This window comes from Sprattus sprattus, assembly GCF_963457725.1.
Source record: "Sprattus sprattus genome assembly, chromosome: 3".
Lineage (NCBI taxonomy): Eukaryota > Metazoa > Chordata > Actinopteri > Clupeiformes > Clupeidae > Sprattus > Sprattus sprattus.
In genome coordinates this window covers 8366507-8384238 of record NC_137922.1, presented here as the reverse complement: position 1 = coordinate 8384238, position 17732 = coordinate 8366507, and the positions used below count along the sequence as shown (strand labels likewise).

The following is a 17732-nucleotide window of genomic DNA, read 5'->3' as shown; positions in this document are numbered from 1 at the left end:
ATGGTTAGACTCACTGCTTCAACACTAGCATCCTCCTGTTGGATGGGAATAATTCTGCCCTGCCTGTTAAAGCGAGTCACACTTGTGAGGGTATTTTTTGGAACAGTCGTTTGTTTTCCGAGAGCTTGTGATACTACATGCCCTGCCTCTAACTCGTGTGTATCAGGGCGAGTGTACTACATGCCCTGCCTCTAACTTGTGTGTGTATCAGGGCGAGTGTACTACATGCCCTGCCTCTAACTTGTGTGTGTATCAGGGTGAGTGTACTACATGCCCTGCCTCTAACTTGTGTGTATCACGGCGAGTGTACTACATGCCCTGCCTCTGACTTGTGTGTGTATCAGGACGAGTGTACTTCCTGAAGCGCTTCAAGAAGATCAACTTCTCGGAGGCGGTGAAGGCGTGTCAGCGTGACGGTGCGGCGGTGGCCAAGGTGGGCCAGCTGTATTCCGCCTGGAAGTTCCAGCTGCTGGACCGCTGTGAGGCCGGCTGGCTGGAGGACGGCAGCATCCGCTACCCCATCGTCAACCCCCGGGCGCGGTGCGGAGGGGCGGACCCCGGCGTGCGCAATCTGGGCTTCCCCGACAAGAAGTTCCGCCTCTACGGGGTGTACTGTTTCCGGGGGAACGACGAGAGAAATGATGTCGAGCCGACCACAAGAGTGGTGAAGATGGGCAACAAGCCCTCCAATGCCACCAGGGCCGTTTGAGAGTCAATCACAATGTTGCATGAGACTACATGCCTTAAAAATGTTCCCAAAGGCAACTGACCAAGCTGATGTATATCCTCGCTGACAGCTAACACTCAAGCACTGCTGGCTTAAAGTACGGCTTAAAGTAGATTCAGTACTTTCCTCATTTCGCCAAAAAAGATTTCAGTCCTTCAGACGCAAACATGTAACAGCTTTAGCGGCCTACACGTACTCTGGCACACACTTCAGATGACAGGAGATTTAATTCAGATAATTTTTTTTTCTCCCGCTCATGGAGAGAGGAGGATGTTTGTGCTTTGTGTTCTGTTTGGTTGTGTGTGTGTGTGTGTGTGTGTGTGTGTGTGTGTGTGTGTGTGTGTGTGTGCTTTGTGTTCTGTTTAGTTGTGTTTTTCTCCTGGAGGCTCCAGAGAGACGAGAAGCTGTCCCTGAGCAACATTCATATGCGCAGCGGCAGACAGGGAGACAATTAAGTGAATCATGTAATTAATGCATTTAGCACATTTAGCATGACTCCCCCCTTCTTCTTCTTTTCTCTCTCTCTCTCTCTCTAGCTCTCTCTCTAGCTCTCTCTCTCTCTCGCTCTCTCTCTCGTCCCTCCCTCTCTCTCTTGCTCTCTTTCTCTCTCCTTCTCTCTCCCTCTCTCTCTTGCACTCTCTCTCTCTCTCTCTCGCCCTCTCTCTCTTGCTCTCTCTCTAGCAAGCCTGAAAAAAGAGTGCAGAGCTTTGAAGCACAAATTGAAGCCTAGCCTGTGTGTTCTGCAGGTGTTGCCATTAGATGTGCTTTGCCAGGGTGCGCTGCTGGCATCCTTCCTATGAGCTCCTCGGCACAGCAGTCATTATCATCTGTGTTGTGTGTGTGTGTGTGTGTGTGTGTGTGTGTGTGTGTGTGTGTGTGTGTGTGTGTGTGTGTGTGTGTGTGTGTGTGAGTCAGTCATTACCATCTGTTTGCCATTTGTAGAGCGCACAGCACTTGGAACTGCAGTTTACCCTTGCTCTTAGAAATATATATATTTTTATGACAGATTTTAGAAGTAATAGTGAGAGTCACAACGAGCATGTGTCGAGCAAGCACCCCTATAGTCAAGAGGAAACAGCTGAATGGCATTCAACTCTGTAGGTGTGTGTCTACCTCATGTAATGTACGCATCGCAGTAGAGGTCAACAGTTGCACTATTCATGAGACTTTGAACTGGCACAATTTTTGGTCTATACTGCATTTTTGGATGGATTAAAATAGTTAAACTTTATCACTCTCATCTTGTTTGTTTATGTATTTTCATGGGAACAGAGAGCCTTCTTTACCTGCCAGTGTGAAGGAGGAATGACAAATTAAAAGGAAAGTCATTTAAGTCTGGCCAATTACCATGGAAGTTCCAGAATCTTCCGCTGGCCTCTGGCGTGTCCCTGTGTTGTGATTGGCTGGTAAGATGGTGCCCTGTGTTGTGATTGGCTGGTATGATGGTGCTTCCACTGCAATCAGGCGAAAGAAGAAACTCATGAAGAAATAAACACAAGACAATCAGTGACTGCGCCATACCTACAGTGGCTCCATAGCAACAACCTCAGATGCCTGAAATCAGTTTAAAGGGTGACTGAAAACACAATAAGGATGTCATAACTGTTTGGCTAAAACATTAATCATGTGAATTTATTAACCTGTGAAAAAGCATGTAAGCATTTGCCACTTCAGTCTATGGACCCTTACTTGTCAAAATAATTGTAGCAGAAATATAAGTGTTACAGGGCAGAAAGAATGTTGTCGATGTAAATGCATACAATTACCTTTTCATCTGTGCCTGTGTCCAAACTGGACAATTGAAAAGCTAACACATTAGACAAAGAAATTCTGTGTATTCCTATTTGGCTGAACACACCATATACAGCCGCGGAAAAAATTAAGAGACCACTTCAAAATTATCAGTTTCTCTGGTTTTACTATTTATTGGTATGTGTTAAAGGCACCCAGTGCAACTTTCGAGGCTTAAAAATAAACATTCAATTTCTAGTCTTTTTTACACGTAGTAAGTTTCAATAACTCCATACCATTACATACCGACATTCAAGCAGCAAAGATGAGACGTCGTTGTGTGGTGAGAACTGATAGAAAATCGATAACAACAACAATCGCCGCCATTTTCTTTATTTTTTGGTAACCTACAATAAACAAAGCAGGTTCCAGTCAATGGAAAAATGGCTTCTCCCCACCGGCGATTGTTGTTGTTTACAATTTTCTATCAGTTCTCACCACACAACGACGTCTCATCTTTGCTCCTTGAATGTCGATATGTAATGGTATGGAGTTAGTGAAACTTACTACGTGCAAAAAAGACTAGAAATTGAATGTTTATTTTTCATTGAATGTTTACATAAAGTTGCACTGGGTGCCTTTAAAGTAAAATGTACATTTTAGTTTTATTCTATAACCTACTGGCAACATTCCTACCAAATTTCAAATAAAAATATTGTCATTTAGATCATTTATTTGCAGAAAAATGACAATTGGTCAAAATAGCAAAAAAGATGCAGTGTCTTCAGATCTCGAATAATGCAAAGAAAACAAGCTCATATTCATTTTTAAACTACACAATACTAATGCTTTAACTTAGGAAGAGTTCAGAAATCAATATTTGGTCGAATAACCTTGATTTAAAATCACAACTTTCATGTGTCTTGGCATGCTCTCCACCATCCTTTCACATTGCCGTTGGGTGACTTTATACTACTCCTGGCGCAAGAATTCAAGCAGCTCGGCTTCTTTTCATGGCTTGTGACCATCCATCTTCCTCTTGATCACATTTCAGAGTTTTTTTTATGGGATTCAGGTCTCGAAATTGGGCTGGCCATGACAGGGTCCTGATCTGGTGATACTCCATCCACACCTTTACTGGCCTGGCTGTGTGGCATGGAGCATTGCCCTGCTGGAAAAAACACTTCTCAGAGTTGGGGAACATTGCCAGAGCAAAAGGAAGCAAGTTTTTCTTCCGGGACAACGTTGTACTTTGCCTGGCTGAGGTTTGTAAAAGACAATAAGGATTGAACCAAAGCGGACTGGAGGGTCTCCTAGTTCGTCTTCTCTGATGAGTCCAATTTTCAGCTTTGCCCAACACATGGTCGTCTGATGGTTAGACGGAGACCTGGAGAGGCCTACAAGCCACAGAGTCTTGCACCTACTGTGAAATTGGACTCATCAGAGAAGACGAACTAGGAGACCCTCCAGTCGGCTTTGGTTCAATCCTTATGGTCTTTTACAAACCTCAGCCAGGCAAAGTACAACGTTGTCCCGGAAGAAAAACTTGCTTCCTTTTGCTCTGACAATGTTCCCCAACTCTGAGAAGTGTTTTTTCCAGCAGGGCAATGCTCCATGCCACACAGCCAGGCTAGTAAAGGTGTGGATGGAGTATCACCAGATCAGGACCCTGTCATGGCCAGCCCAATTTCGAGACCTGAATCCCATAAAAAAAACTCTGAAATGTGATCAAGAGGAAGATGGATGGTCACAAGCCATGAAAAGAAGCCGAGCTGCTTGAATTCTTGCGCCAGGAGTAGCATAAAGTCACCCAACGGCAATGTGAAAGACTGGTGGAGAGCATGCCAAGACACATGAAAGTTGTGATTTTAAATCAAGGTTATTCCACCAAATATTGATTTCTGAACTCTTCCTAAGTTAAAGCATTAGTATTGTGTAGTTTAAAAATGAATATGAGCTTGTTTTCTTTGCATTATTCGAGATCTGAAGACACTGCATCTTTTTTGCTATTTTGACCAATTGTCATTTTTCTGCAAATAAATGATCTAAATGACAATATTTTTATTTGAAATTTGGTAGGAATGTTGCCAGTAGGTTATAGAATAAAACTAAAATGTACATTTTACTTTAACACATACCAATAAATAGTAAAACCAGAGAAACTGATAATTTTGAAGTGGTCTCTTAATTTTTTCCGCGGCTGTATACGTAGGTCAACAAAATGTAAAACATGGAACATCAACAGACTGGTTTGCACAAGGCAGAAATCATGCCACAATCAGTCCTGCTACACAAGTGTGCTGTTGAACTGCACAAATCACAAAAGGGTTTTCTTCTCCTCATCTTATAAATATTTATTTAAATCACTGTGACAACCATTGTCTCTCTCTCTCACACAGATTGTTGTAAGGCCAGGATTTTGGTTATTTCTTTTACTACAAAAGCTACACATTTAACAAGATCTCACTCCATGTTGATGGTAGGGATGGATCTCAGTGGATAGAGGTCTCATTAAGAAAATATGACCCTGCAAAATCCACACATTTTGTCAACAAACTAAAAGAGTTACACGCTCAATTCATTACCTGGACAGGGCCAAAAGATCATGAATGCTGAAATGTAATGGGCAACAGAACTTGACCTATCTGAGATGATGCTCCATCCGCTGACCGCCAGAGCACACTGTCATGACACTTGAATGGCTTTCTCATTACACTCCCTCTTTTTCCTCCAGACCAAAATGAAATTAGGTGACCTCATAACAGTCGGGTGCATCCTGTGAATTAACACAACGCGGAGCAGAAAGAGCACACACACACACACACACACACACACACACACACTCACACACACACTCATCCTGTGAATGAACACAACGCGGAGCAGAAAGAGCGCACACACACACACACACACACACACACACACACACACACACACACACACTCATCCTGTGAATGAACACAACGCGGAGCAGAAAGAGCACACACACACACACACACACACACACACACACACACACACACACACTCATCCTGTGAATGAACACAACGCGGAGCAGAAAGAGCACACACACACACACACACACACACTCATCCTGTGAATGAACACAACGCGGAGCAGAAAGAGCACACACACACACACACACACACACTCATCCTGTGAATGAACACAACGCGGAGCAGAAAGAGCGAGACGTAAGCACTCATCTGTGTCTCATCTATCAAGAGCTGACAGGGTCAAAGCTCAAGATTTAAAGTCACAGCAGAGGACCCAGACGATGTGAAGGCCAGTGGAAATCTTAAGTCAACATATTAAATCTGTAAATCTGGTATTAGGCATGTGTAGGCTCTTGCTCCAGCAGGGCTATGTGAAGACCTTGTAGTATATACATTATAGTATTGCACATTAGAAGCGGTTGGTAGACAAGACTAATTGAAAAAATAAAATCTCTCTAATTGCCCCGAGCAGAGGTATTTCCTTTGCCTCAAATGCGGAAAGCGTGAAACCGTTAATGAAGCATTAGGAAGACAAACGCATCTGGGCACATATTGGCTATATATCGTTATACACGTTTCCAGCTGACAGGATTCTGTCTGTGTTTATTCAACTTTGCTTGCGAGACCAATCCCATCGTCTGCTTGCGACTGGGAGCCGTCACACCCACAGATCAAGAACTGTGTTCTGTGTGTGTATGTGTGTGCGTTCTGCTCACTGGCCTGTTTCTGGAGCCAGATTAACGCGGCAGGTTAATGGAACAATCTAGAGCGTTTCTTGGGGCAGGAGGCTGGGCGAGGACCACGAGGTGCACCGCCGCTGGTAAGAGGTGAGGAATTAGGCCGGCTCAGTTAAAAGACACGCAGAGGCGAGAGCAAGGACAGAATCCCTAAGACAAACACACACACACACACACACTAGCAGGCCGGCTCAGTTAAAAGACACGCAGAGGCGAGAGCAAGGACAGAATCCCTAAGACACACACACACACACACACGCGGGCCGGCTCAGTTAAAAGACACACAGAGGCAAGAGCAAGGACAGAATGCCTAAGACACAAACAAACATAACATGGTTTATATGATACAGACAAAATTGATAATGGATAAGGAGGAGAGATCTTTCAAGTATTGTAGAACAGCTTAGTGGGTATACAGTGTAATCGTAGGTTACTATTACAAGGGTAAGTAGACCGATGGAACAGAAAACTATGTCTATGCTGGCAATTATTTCCTTTACAGTTACAGCTAGCACAGAGTATGGGGTAGAATAAGTGCATGTCTGTGTGGTTTGGGTGGGTAGAGGTAGGCGAGGGTCTCTGCAAGTAGGTCAGGTGAAGAACCACAGCGAAGGTAGTCTCCAGTTATGTTTAGTTATGGTTGGCTGACCTAAAAACATTTTTGCATGCTACCATGAGCGAGTAGCTCCCCGCAACCTGCACTACTTCTGAGCGAGAGCCACAAATACCTTTATGGATAAGGTGGTCAACAAGTTTATAGGAATGAAACGCCACCATGTTGATGTTTTCTCAGAGTTATATGCCTATTGGCCCGGCAATTTTTGTATGTAAAATCAAATACTTATTAAGGATCAATCAATCAATTAAATGTCTACAGTAATGCAATTTCTACAATTAATATTTTGAAAATCAAATCTGTTTTGTGTCTTGAGCCTACTCTGGGAGGAACAGGACAGTAGACATATGTCTAGACACAGTGTCCAACTATTATGAAACAACATTCAGTGTCTTTAGAGTAATATTTTCAAAGAAGGTTTGGATGCCTTGTCAAATGTTTGGATGCTTAGCGTTTGCAAAGTTGTAACTGATGCCAATGTGCGTTCTTTTGTTATTTAATCAAAATGATTTGTATATGCTCATAATTTATTAACTCATTATATTTAATCAAATATGACTCATTAGCTTGTGTTGTTACTTAGCAATATGATGGAATCACAAAGCAGGGTGTTAAGGAGGGAAGTGTTTGAAATACTAAGGTGTAGAGAACATTGTATGAACAAATCACAACAATCTTTTAAACAGATTTGAACCTGTTTATGCTCTGACCAGAGAGAGAGCAAAGGCCATCTAAGTGGTGCAACACAAGAATATGAATAGAGGAAACTAAACCAAGTCAGTCAAACCAGTCTCTCAAGTCAAAGCAACAACTCAAAATGTTTCATTAAATTACCAAATCAGCCTATACCAGAACTCGGGTTGGAAAAATACACAATGTTTTTAGAGTAAATTCTGCTTAGAAAAAAATGACTATGGTCCCGACCTCAGGGACCTCAATGCTGTCAATGGCCATATTATATGTAAGATGTGAAGCATTTTCAAACTTTTGGAGGGTAGTGTATATAGATTGTATATCAAATACATTCACCCTCTTCAATCACATCAGCACGTGAATTGTACTCTGAGATGTAATTGACTGAGAGATTGTATACTCATTAATCAGACAGTCATGTTTTAACCTCTCTTTTTCATTACAGATTCTGGGGAAAGGGAACAGAAGTTTTCCTTTCACTATATTAACCACTACCTAAATGATGAGATACATTTGTGAAACATTACAAACATCACAAAAGCAACATTATTTAGCCCTGCTACCACTGGTGGGTAGCACTTTGTGTCATGTTTCCTAAATTCAGAGGGTATGGTATGACTATTTCTGCACAACCATGTTGCACACATGAAGAGGTGAAAAAAGGGGGGTTTCATCGAAACATAATAATTCAAATAAGTCTCCTTGAAATATTTATAAGCTTGTTTGTAGTATTACTATCAAAGGAAGTCAAGAAGGGACTGAATCAATACATTGTTACTGTGTTCATTGACTATTTGTATAGAAAGGGCAAGCAATGTGTGTCCCATGGAGACTGAATAAGCCTGTTGACCATAAACCATTTCATCTGAGGAGGCGCCAAAAACACAAGACCATATCATCTAATGTCCACTTGTGCCGCCACTAACTTCTATTTGGTGGCTGATTTTTTTAAGTAAACTATACCAAGGATATGATTCGAACAATTTCAGGAATTTCCAACATTTTCAGTTTTTTTCTTAATATCCCCCCTGTTACACTCAAGAGGATGGTGGTCCGAGAGCAGACCAGAAGTGGCACTCCACCAGTGGGGTGCGGACCAATCACAAAATGGGATTATCAATAACCTGGGCAGCTAGTGGGAACAACAGGTGTGTTCATCTTGGCTCCACATCCCGTAGGACACAAAAAGGTCTTTAATAAAAAAGCGTTATAAAAAAACTCATAACTTACAAAACCATACTAGAAATTGTTAAAATGTCGGATGTATTGCTTTATGTATTTTTAATACAGCTGAAAGAAGTTACAAAAGAACAGCAGAGGATAACAGCCTAGTACTATCTGTAGATTAATATACATTTAAGTAAAGCCTTAATGATGTAGGCATACAGAATCTATTAAATGATGACAATCATACTATTCATGATTAATAAACATTAGCAATTTTATTATTGAAATCTTTCCAGTTCATGATGGTGATTTTCTAGGTTGTATTTTCATGCTAGCAAGGATGTGCTTACATACTCGCATTCATTTCAGAGAACATGAAAAACATATTAAAGGCACAAATAACTCATGTTGTCACATGACTCATTCTTCAGTATTGCGGGGGCATATCTTGTTGCCACTGTTGGCCAAATCTTTTCCACTCCTGCCATCAGTACTGATAAGCTGAAGGAACCACACTGGTTGGTAAGAGAGGCATCTGGAAAAGCAACATGTGAAAACGGTGGATGAGCATGAGTTCAGTTCTTTTCCATTTAAATGCTCATGACTCTGTACCTCAGAGGAGTTCAGTGGAAGTGCAGAGAGGTGGGAGGTGGGAAAAGAGGGGGGCACCTGGTTTGAACCGTATACCACCTGCTACAAAATCAAATACAAAACATGTAAAGAGGTATATTTCATGTGCTCTTTTCTGACTGACTGTGGGTAGGTACTGGACTGTAAAGACTTATCACAGTTTACTCACCTCAGTGTTGGAAGAGCAGGTGGCTTTGCAGGCAAACGCAGACACACATATGGAGATAATGAACTCCAGCACTGACAACACAAGCATCACTCCAGCAATCCCCCATGCCCTGCTCTGATACGGGGGAAACAAAACATTCAGAGCCAAATGACTCACCCTGTTCTAAATTAATTTATCATGTATGTTACACACTGCAGTTTATACTATATGAAGTGAAGTGTACAGACCAAGAACATTTCCCAGTTCCTCTGACATGGATTGTCATAGGCACCATAGTAGGTGCCAGATCCTCTGCTCATAGAGCAACCACCGTACAGAAAGCTGCTGATGAAGATCAAATCTATGCTATGTAGAATTATGGCGATCCCTGCAGTTATTGTGCTAATGATGTTCATCCCCAGTGAAGCTTTCACCTGCATGAACAACATGAAGGGGTAAATCATTAGAGGCATTATTGCTCAATACATTTCAAGGTATGAATATCTGCTGGATAATGGATTATTATCACCCAAATGCATTAACTACCCAAAATGCATTAATAAGTGGCTCTTACTATTGACCTGTTAGCGTTCATACAATTTCCACATTTCACATCAAATTTGAACATGCCTCAATACTTCACAATCAATTAGGGTCTTAAAGAGAAACTTCAGAATTGTTCAACCTGGGACCTCATTTTTTAGATCTTTCAGGGTCCAATTTTTCACAAGGGACAAAGACGATCGAAATCGTGAAAAAGATGCAAGTGTATCTCTGTAGAGATCCTTTCCATGTTGTCAGACCCTAATAAAAACATTTATGAGCCTGCCAGTGGCTAAAGCAAGCGGTTTACTTTTACGTGCATGTGTCAGCCTATTGGGACTGTATAGGTGAACCGTACAGTGTGTTTCCAGCTTACTACAAATATTGTGTGCTGTGACTTTTGATTGGTGTGCTCATGTAAGATGTATTGATTGCTGTGATCTCTTATGTTCACTGTTCACTGTGTGTATTGCTGTGATCTTCCTATTATGTGCACCGTGTGAATTGCATTGAATTCTATTCCCCACACAAAGAAGCATTGAGGAGGGTAATCTAAAACTAGCAAGCCAACTACCTTAAAGGGGTGCAAAAACCTTGCAAATACCGACACGAGCATCATGCTGGACCACACAACTCTAGGGCAGCTAGTGGGAAGGACAGGTGTGTTTATCTGTCTTTCACATGACCACATACCATCACAATGAAATTGAAGAAGATTCACAAACTAGTGCCCTATAAAACATACCTTTAAAAAAATTATGTGTGTATTGAAAGATTAATCAATGCTATTTGAAGAACACAACTAATATCAACATGTTGATCCAAACATGCTCCACTGGTTGGTCATCTAAAGAAATGCACTCCGCAAGAGCCTCTGATCTTTAGTGTTCTTGGGTTACTGTTAGGCCTGAGGCGTTAAGCTCCATTTCTCTCCAGGACTGCTTGGGGGTTGCCGATAACTTTTGTGAAGTCCACCTAGCTACTTTGTTACTTTTTAAGATTTTGTATTTAGTTGCTCTTATTGAAGCTAGTTGACTTTGTGCCTCCTCTTCATACATTTGCAGAACACATTTCTACATTCTGAAGACCTGATGACCTTTGTCAAAGTAATAGGTCCAATAAATCCAGACTGTCTGACTAACTTCGTATCATGGTAACTAACTTCGTATCATGGTATTGGTCACTTTTCCAATGGATGATGAGTATAGAGACATGGTATCGGCTGAGTATATACCAGCACTCATACCGGTTGCATCCCTTTGAACTGTTAGATGTAAGATTATTACAGAAAGAATACCACATACCTAATAGCTAAATAGTTTTTCCTTCACCTAAATACTCACCAAACACTGACTGAGATTCTCATTGGCTGCAACAGTGAGAGAACCTGCAGTGATGTACTGAAAGAGAGACATTTGATATTTTAAGCAACAAGTCAAGTCAACCCTAGTGCTGTAATACTGAAAAAAGTTAAAGGACAATATGTTTCAAAGAATACATTAATACAGAATAAAACAGTTACAACCACAAACCACAATTCATTTTGCACATGGATTTAGAATTTTTGTATCTCACAATGATGGCTCCCCAGAACATGATGCCAGAGAAAAGGGATATTGTTGTTGCATTAAAAGCCGTCACGATACCGAACAAGATCACAACCATGCCAACCATTATTTGAACTGTCTGCGGAAAACAAAAACAAACATCTTATGTCTCAGAACTTCTCCCTGCTCCATGAAAGTTGATTGCAAAGACAGGTTTAACGCCAGATAACTTTATTAGGGTTGTCAGACTCACTCCAAGGGCTGCTGGTTGTCCTTTTAGGAATTTCCCAAGCATAGAGGAGACTGGTGGAACAACTCCGCTCTGGGGTGAAGTGACACTCTGGGCACCTTGTGGTGGGTACGAATGAGTGACCACCACAAAGCCACTAGCAGGGGGTACAGAGTTGGCCATCGTGGATGATTAACCTAAAACATTAATAACAAGGTAAGCCTAGTATAGCCTGTTCAGGTGAAATGCAGGTCGTTTCCTAAAGGAATCTTCAAATAATGCTTGTAAACATGGTAATTAATATATGATTAGTTAATAAGTTGATGTTCTTGCTCAAGATACTCTGCACAAGAAGAGGTCTAATAGAGGCTGAATGCCAGTAAATGTGTGTGGGCAGGAAATCACATGGCACATAGGTGGAACAAGAGTGAGCGTGTGTGTTTAACAAGAAAACCAACAGTCAAATCATCTCTGTGGTTGGGGTAAGACATGAAATGTACTGCTTGTTTTCCAGTCAAAATAGATTAAAGTCTAATATAGAGTATGAAATAGCATAGAGTATAGAATCAGAATAGAGTATAGCATTATCACTTCTCATTAATAGACTACAGAAAACAAGAATTTGTAAGAAAATCTGAATTATTTTCACCAGCACTGGGTTTTAGAGACATTAACATACTGCTGCTATTGAAGCTCATTCAGACGGTTTCTTGCACCCAGACCACAAACCACTGACAAACATTTTCCTCTGCAGATTTCATAGATACTTAGAACCTCAATGTCTATTGTATAACTATTTGGGCTCCTTAGTCAAAGGAGAAAAACACATCCTGAAGGCAGCACCTTTTTCTGTTAGAAAGTTTAATCAACAATCTGCTTCTCTTTGTGTGTGAATTATTTTTAAAATCCACAAATGATCTTTATCAGAGCAGGAAACCCCAATTCAACTAAAAGTTGAAATTTTATTTTAGAATAGACCATTACTGGTCTTTGATTGGGTCTGTCTCTCATTTTACACAGTGCTTCTGATGTGTTTGCTTTAGTAAGTAGTTTATTTTACCTGAGTTTTAACTAAGACTGCGTCACACATATATTGAAATGAGCTGACACAAATTTAGATAACTAAATATACATTTAATGTATTATTGCAGAGTTCATCTGAAACTGACAACTACAGAATAGAATTTGTCCCACACCAGGTAATTCACCTTTTAACCTTGTAAATATCACTTGTGACATAGAATGCAGAGAGTTCACTGTATATCCTCCTACAAACTGGTTTACTTTCTAATAATGTTACACAGCTATCAAGGAAAATTCACTCAATACTAAGTTTAAGTCATGACAAAAAATAACAAATGTTTCCAAGAGGACAGAAGCCACCAACGGTACCTTTTGAATGGGCTGATGCTGCTGCTGTTGCTGCTGCTCGACTTGTAGTCTCAACTGGACTGTACCCTTGCTTCCGTGATGACTGCTTTAGTAGTGAGAGCTTTGCAGTGATGCATTTTTAACCACAAAAAAAGTCAAATCTACTGAAATAATACAATATATATAATACAATACTTCAAGACTTAGATAGTTTAACTGTTTTTACAACATATTTTCGGAACTCCGTAGTGTTTATAATGTTTTTTCTTGAATAGCTTTTTTGAAGTTTATAACATTTTACATAAATGCTCAACTTTTTATCTGGACGTTGAAAGCTGAATAAAATGTTTTTACAAAATGTCACACAATTGATCTGGGGCCGTATTCACAAAGAATCTTAGGGCTAAAAGTAGCTCATAAGTGGCGAATTTAGAAGAAACTCCTAAAAATAATGGGCGTGTCAGTCTTAAATGTAGGACTCCTAATTTTTTTTACTAAGAGCAATTCACAAAATATTTTATCCCTAAAAGTAGCACCTAAGTCTAGGACAGCTTACAACTCCTCATGAGGACTCCTAAGTCACTAAGACCTATTCACAAAAAATCGTAAGATGGCTGCAGCCGACTTGGAATTGATAAAAGACATTGCTTAAACCGTGAAGGTATTAATATTGTCGTAGAATTAGCGCGGGATGAAATGACGCCTTTAAACAACGATGTGTCCCGAAGTGAAATGTTTGGAAACATAAAGATAGCCTATTTGACTTCGCGGAAAACGCAAATGACGACACTGGGAATCATCATTCAGCCGTTTAATTCATCAAACTATCAACGCACTGTAGACCCCACATCATCCAACAGTTGGATGTACCGATGACTTGTGCATTTCAACGAAGAGCGGTCTGCAGCAGGTTTTTGAGAACTTACCAGCTGGATGCCGCTGGGGTGACAGTGGCTATTGGTCCTGGGACCAGTAGGCTTTCGCTTAGGCTATACGTTTCACGTTCGTTTCGCTTTGATCAATTAAGATTGGAGGGCTTAAAGGGCCGCATGTGCTGATATTTGAAGTGGTCAAGGGCTGGAAATATAATAGCCTAACAGTTTGCTGGGTGCTTTAATTATTACTGCCTTGATTACATGCAATTGCCATATTTTATATTGATCGCTTTATATTTCTCTTAACGTGCAAAGTGTCATTCTCGTGGATGCACAAACTTGTCATCATGCGTGTGCATTCTGCTAACTGCACTGTCCATAACTATTTAATATGACTTAATTTGAAGCCTAGGTTATTCTCTTATTTTCAGTCGATATAGTGGGATTGTTAGAGAGACGTCACGAATGAGTTTTTAATGAGAGAGCCTGTCAACAACCAATCACCGTCCTCACCCCTTCTAAACTCGTGCATGAGAAGCGACGTCATCCATAGCAACGGAGTTTTTATCTTAAGCTTAGGAGTTGGTATTATCCTTGGTATGAGTAGGTCTCAGAGCCGTTGTGAATCACTTTTAAGAAATTACTCCTACGTAAAAGGTTTTAGCGCGAGTTAGGAGCACTCCTAGTGGTAAGATAAAAGGCTTTGTGAATACGGCCCCAGAAGTTTATCTATAATATAGTTTTATATGACTCAGGTATTTTCCATAGCAACAAATACAGAATATATGAGCCATTGTTTACCAATACTATGGGGAAAGTGCAACAATTAATCAATGGCTAGTTACGCCACAAACACCCACAGAATAGTGGCTACCTGTTTCTTGTGAATTTATGGCAGCTGCTACGCCTGGGGCCGTATTCACAAAGCCTTTTATCTACCAACTCCTAAGCTTAAGATAAAACCACCGTTGCTATGGATGACGTCGACTCTCATGCACAAGTTTAGAAGGGGTGAGGACGGTGATTGGTTGTTGACAGGCTCTCTCATTAAAAACTCATTCGTGACGTCCCTCTAACAATCCCACTATATCAACTGAAAATAAGAGAATAACCTAGGCTTCACATTAAGTCATATTAAATAGTTATGGACAGTGCAGTTAGCAGAATGCACACGCATGATGACAAGTTTGTGCATCCAACGGGAATGACACTTTGCACGTTAAGAGAAATAAAAAACGATCAATATAAAATATGGCAATTGCATGTAATCAAGGCAGTAATAACTAAAGCACCCAGCAAACTGTAAGGCTATTATATTTCCAGCCCTTGACCACTTCAAATATCAGCACACACGGCCCTTCAAGCGAAACGAACGTGAAACGTATAGCGAAAGCCTACTGGTCCCAGGACCAATAGCCACCGTCACCCCAGCGGCATCCAGCTGGTAAGTTCTTAAAAAACTGCTGCAGACCGCTCTCCGTTGAAATGCACGAGTCGAAAACGTCCTCATCTTTTGATGGGGCAATTATTGTAATGTGTGGACATTCCTGCGATCGCCATGGAATTTACTTTGATCTTGTGTAATTGGCGATTGTCCAAAGGGCAAAGGCAACTGGATAAACTGTTGGATGATGTGGGGTCTACAGTGCGTTGATAGTTTGATGAATTAAACGGCTGACTGATTCCCAGTGTCGTCATTTGCGTTTTCCGCGAAGCCAAATAGGCTATATTTATGTTTCCAAACATTTCACTTCGGGACACATCGTTGTTTAAAGGCGTCATTGCATCCCGCGCTAATTCTACGACAATATTAATACCTTCACGGTTTAAGCAATGTCTTTTATCAATTCCAAGTCGGCTGCAGCCATCTTACGATTTTTTGTGAATAGGTCTTAGTGACTTAGGAGTCCTCATGAGGAGTTTTAAGCTGTCCTAGACTTAGGTGCTACTTTTAGGGATAAAATATTTTGTGAATTGCTCTTAGTAAAAAAAATTAGGAGTCCTACATTTAAGACTGACACGCCCATTATTTTTAGGGGTTTCTCCTAAATTCGCCACTTATGAGCTACTTTTAGCCCTAAGATTCTTTGTGAATACGGCCCCTGATTAGTAGATGAACTTGGCCAAGGTTTTCTAAAGAAATTCAGCGCAACTTGATATCTTTACTGACAACTGCAAACTAATGGTAGTTCACAACAGACCCAGTAAAGATATAGCTATCATGCCAGAGAGTATAATAGAGTATTTGGCTATTTTTATACAGTTTCAGTGTCTACCTTAAAGGCACCCATTGCAACTTTCGAGGCTTAAAAATAAACATTCAATTTCTAGTCTTTTTTACACGTAGTAAGTTTCAATAACTCCATACCATTACATATCGACTTTCAAGGAGCAGAGATGAGACGTCGTTGTGTGGTGAGAACGGATAGAAAATCGATAACAACAACAATCGCCGCCATTTTCTTTATTTATTGGTGCCACTCCCCACCGGCGATTGTTGTTGTTTACGATTTTCTATCAGTTCTCACCACACAACGACGTCTCATCTTTGCTCCTTGAATGTCGATATGTAATGGTATGGAGTTATTGAAACTTACTACATGTAAAAAAGACTAGAAATTGAATGTTTATGTTTCGAGTCTCAAGCCTATAAAGTTGCACTGGGTGCCTTTAAGAAAATAGCCAAGTTCCAACAAGTTCCAATGGAAACACGACAGTCTGTGTAAAGGATGAAGGCTATTTTATGATATCTACATAAAGAAGGTAGAATCTCCCTGAAAGGTGTGCACTGTTGCCTACAAGTGTGTCAATGTGATGTGTAAGATAAAATCAAAATGTATCGAATGAAATATATCATACATAAAACAGCAAGTTAGGTTCACATGGGAAAATGTAAGGGCAGAAATACAGCAGGCCATAACTCAGTCTGAATGTCAGAGTGGGAAAGGGTGGCACATAGATACACTTAGAAAAGAAAGCAGACCAGAGAAAGCACTTGACAATATGCAATGTGCAGATCAGTTATCTACTGATCTGCACATTGCATATTGTCAAGTGCTTTCTCTGGTCTGCTTTCTTTTCTATATACAGAAGGAATATAAGGAGAAAAGTACCTCAAACATCTTGTGTTTTTACTATGTACAGAGTGGACCAGACGATATGTAACCGTCTCATGATCGATGGGGGGGGGGGGGGGGGGGGGGCTCTCGGGACCCAGAGTGACATCACAGAACTGAGCTTTAAATGTTTGAACATTTCTTGTGTTAGGCAGAAGGCCTTCTCCAACTATCTGATGTTCTGTATCATTCTTGACTGCATTGCATTGATGGTTGTATTGTGTCATCATTTACCAAGTAAACTTATCTTGCTACAAAAAAGCTTTGTCTGGTGACTCCACTCTAAACCAGCACGCAGGAAGAAAATACCTAACAGATGGTCTGGGGCTATGTTGGAGCAGGGAAAGTTGACTATCTGTATTGTATCCAGGGCTAATTACTTAACCAGCATGTATACAACAGCCTTTTATCTTGACATGCTTTTCCCTCTGGCCAGTGTCTTATAGGTCCTAGTTTAAATTTCCTATGAGACATGGGCGTCAGTTAGGTGGTCACCCACAAATCAGTCTCATAAATCAATCTAATATATTGATCTACTAAAATATATTGCACTATCAATTTGGAACTCTGAATAATTATGAAAAATGATAAACTACATCCAAGGTT

The 17732-nt window shown here is 40.7% G+C and overlaps 1 protein-coding gene and 1 pseudogene across 2 annotated transcripts in view; one reads left to right on the top strand and one right to left on the bottom strand.

Moving 5' to 3' along the window:
- The window catches only part of hapln4 (hyaluronan and proteoglycan link protein 4), a 7116-nt gene extending 5295 nt beyond the window's left edge, over positions 1-1821 (top strand). The window contains exon 5 of the mRNA XM_080834477.1: positions 345-1821. Within this exon, the coding sequence (XP_080690603.1) occupies positions 345-709 (365 nt within the window). The 3' untranslated portion in view covers positions 710-1821. The remainder of the gene's footprint in view (positions 1-344) is intronic.
- A 7469-nt stretch (positions 1822-9290) lies between these two features.
- Positions 9291-11947, bottom strand: LOC308362609 (membrane-spanning 4-domains subfamily A member 4A-like; annotated as a pseudogene). Its single transcript has 6 exons — positions 11789-11947; positions 11564-11674; positions 11332-11388; positions 9694-9879; positions 9467-9580; positions 9291-9360 (listed from the first exon to the last, which is right to left on the bottom strand). The product of its transcript is annotated as a membrane-spanning 4-domains subfamily A member 4A-like (transcript).
- Between the last annotated feature and the right edge of the window lie 5785 nt (positions 11948-17732).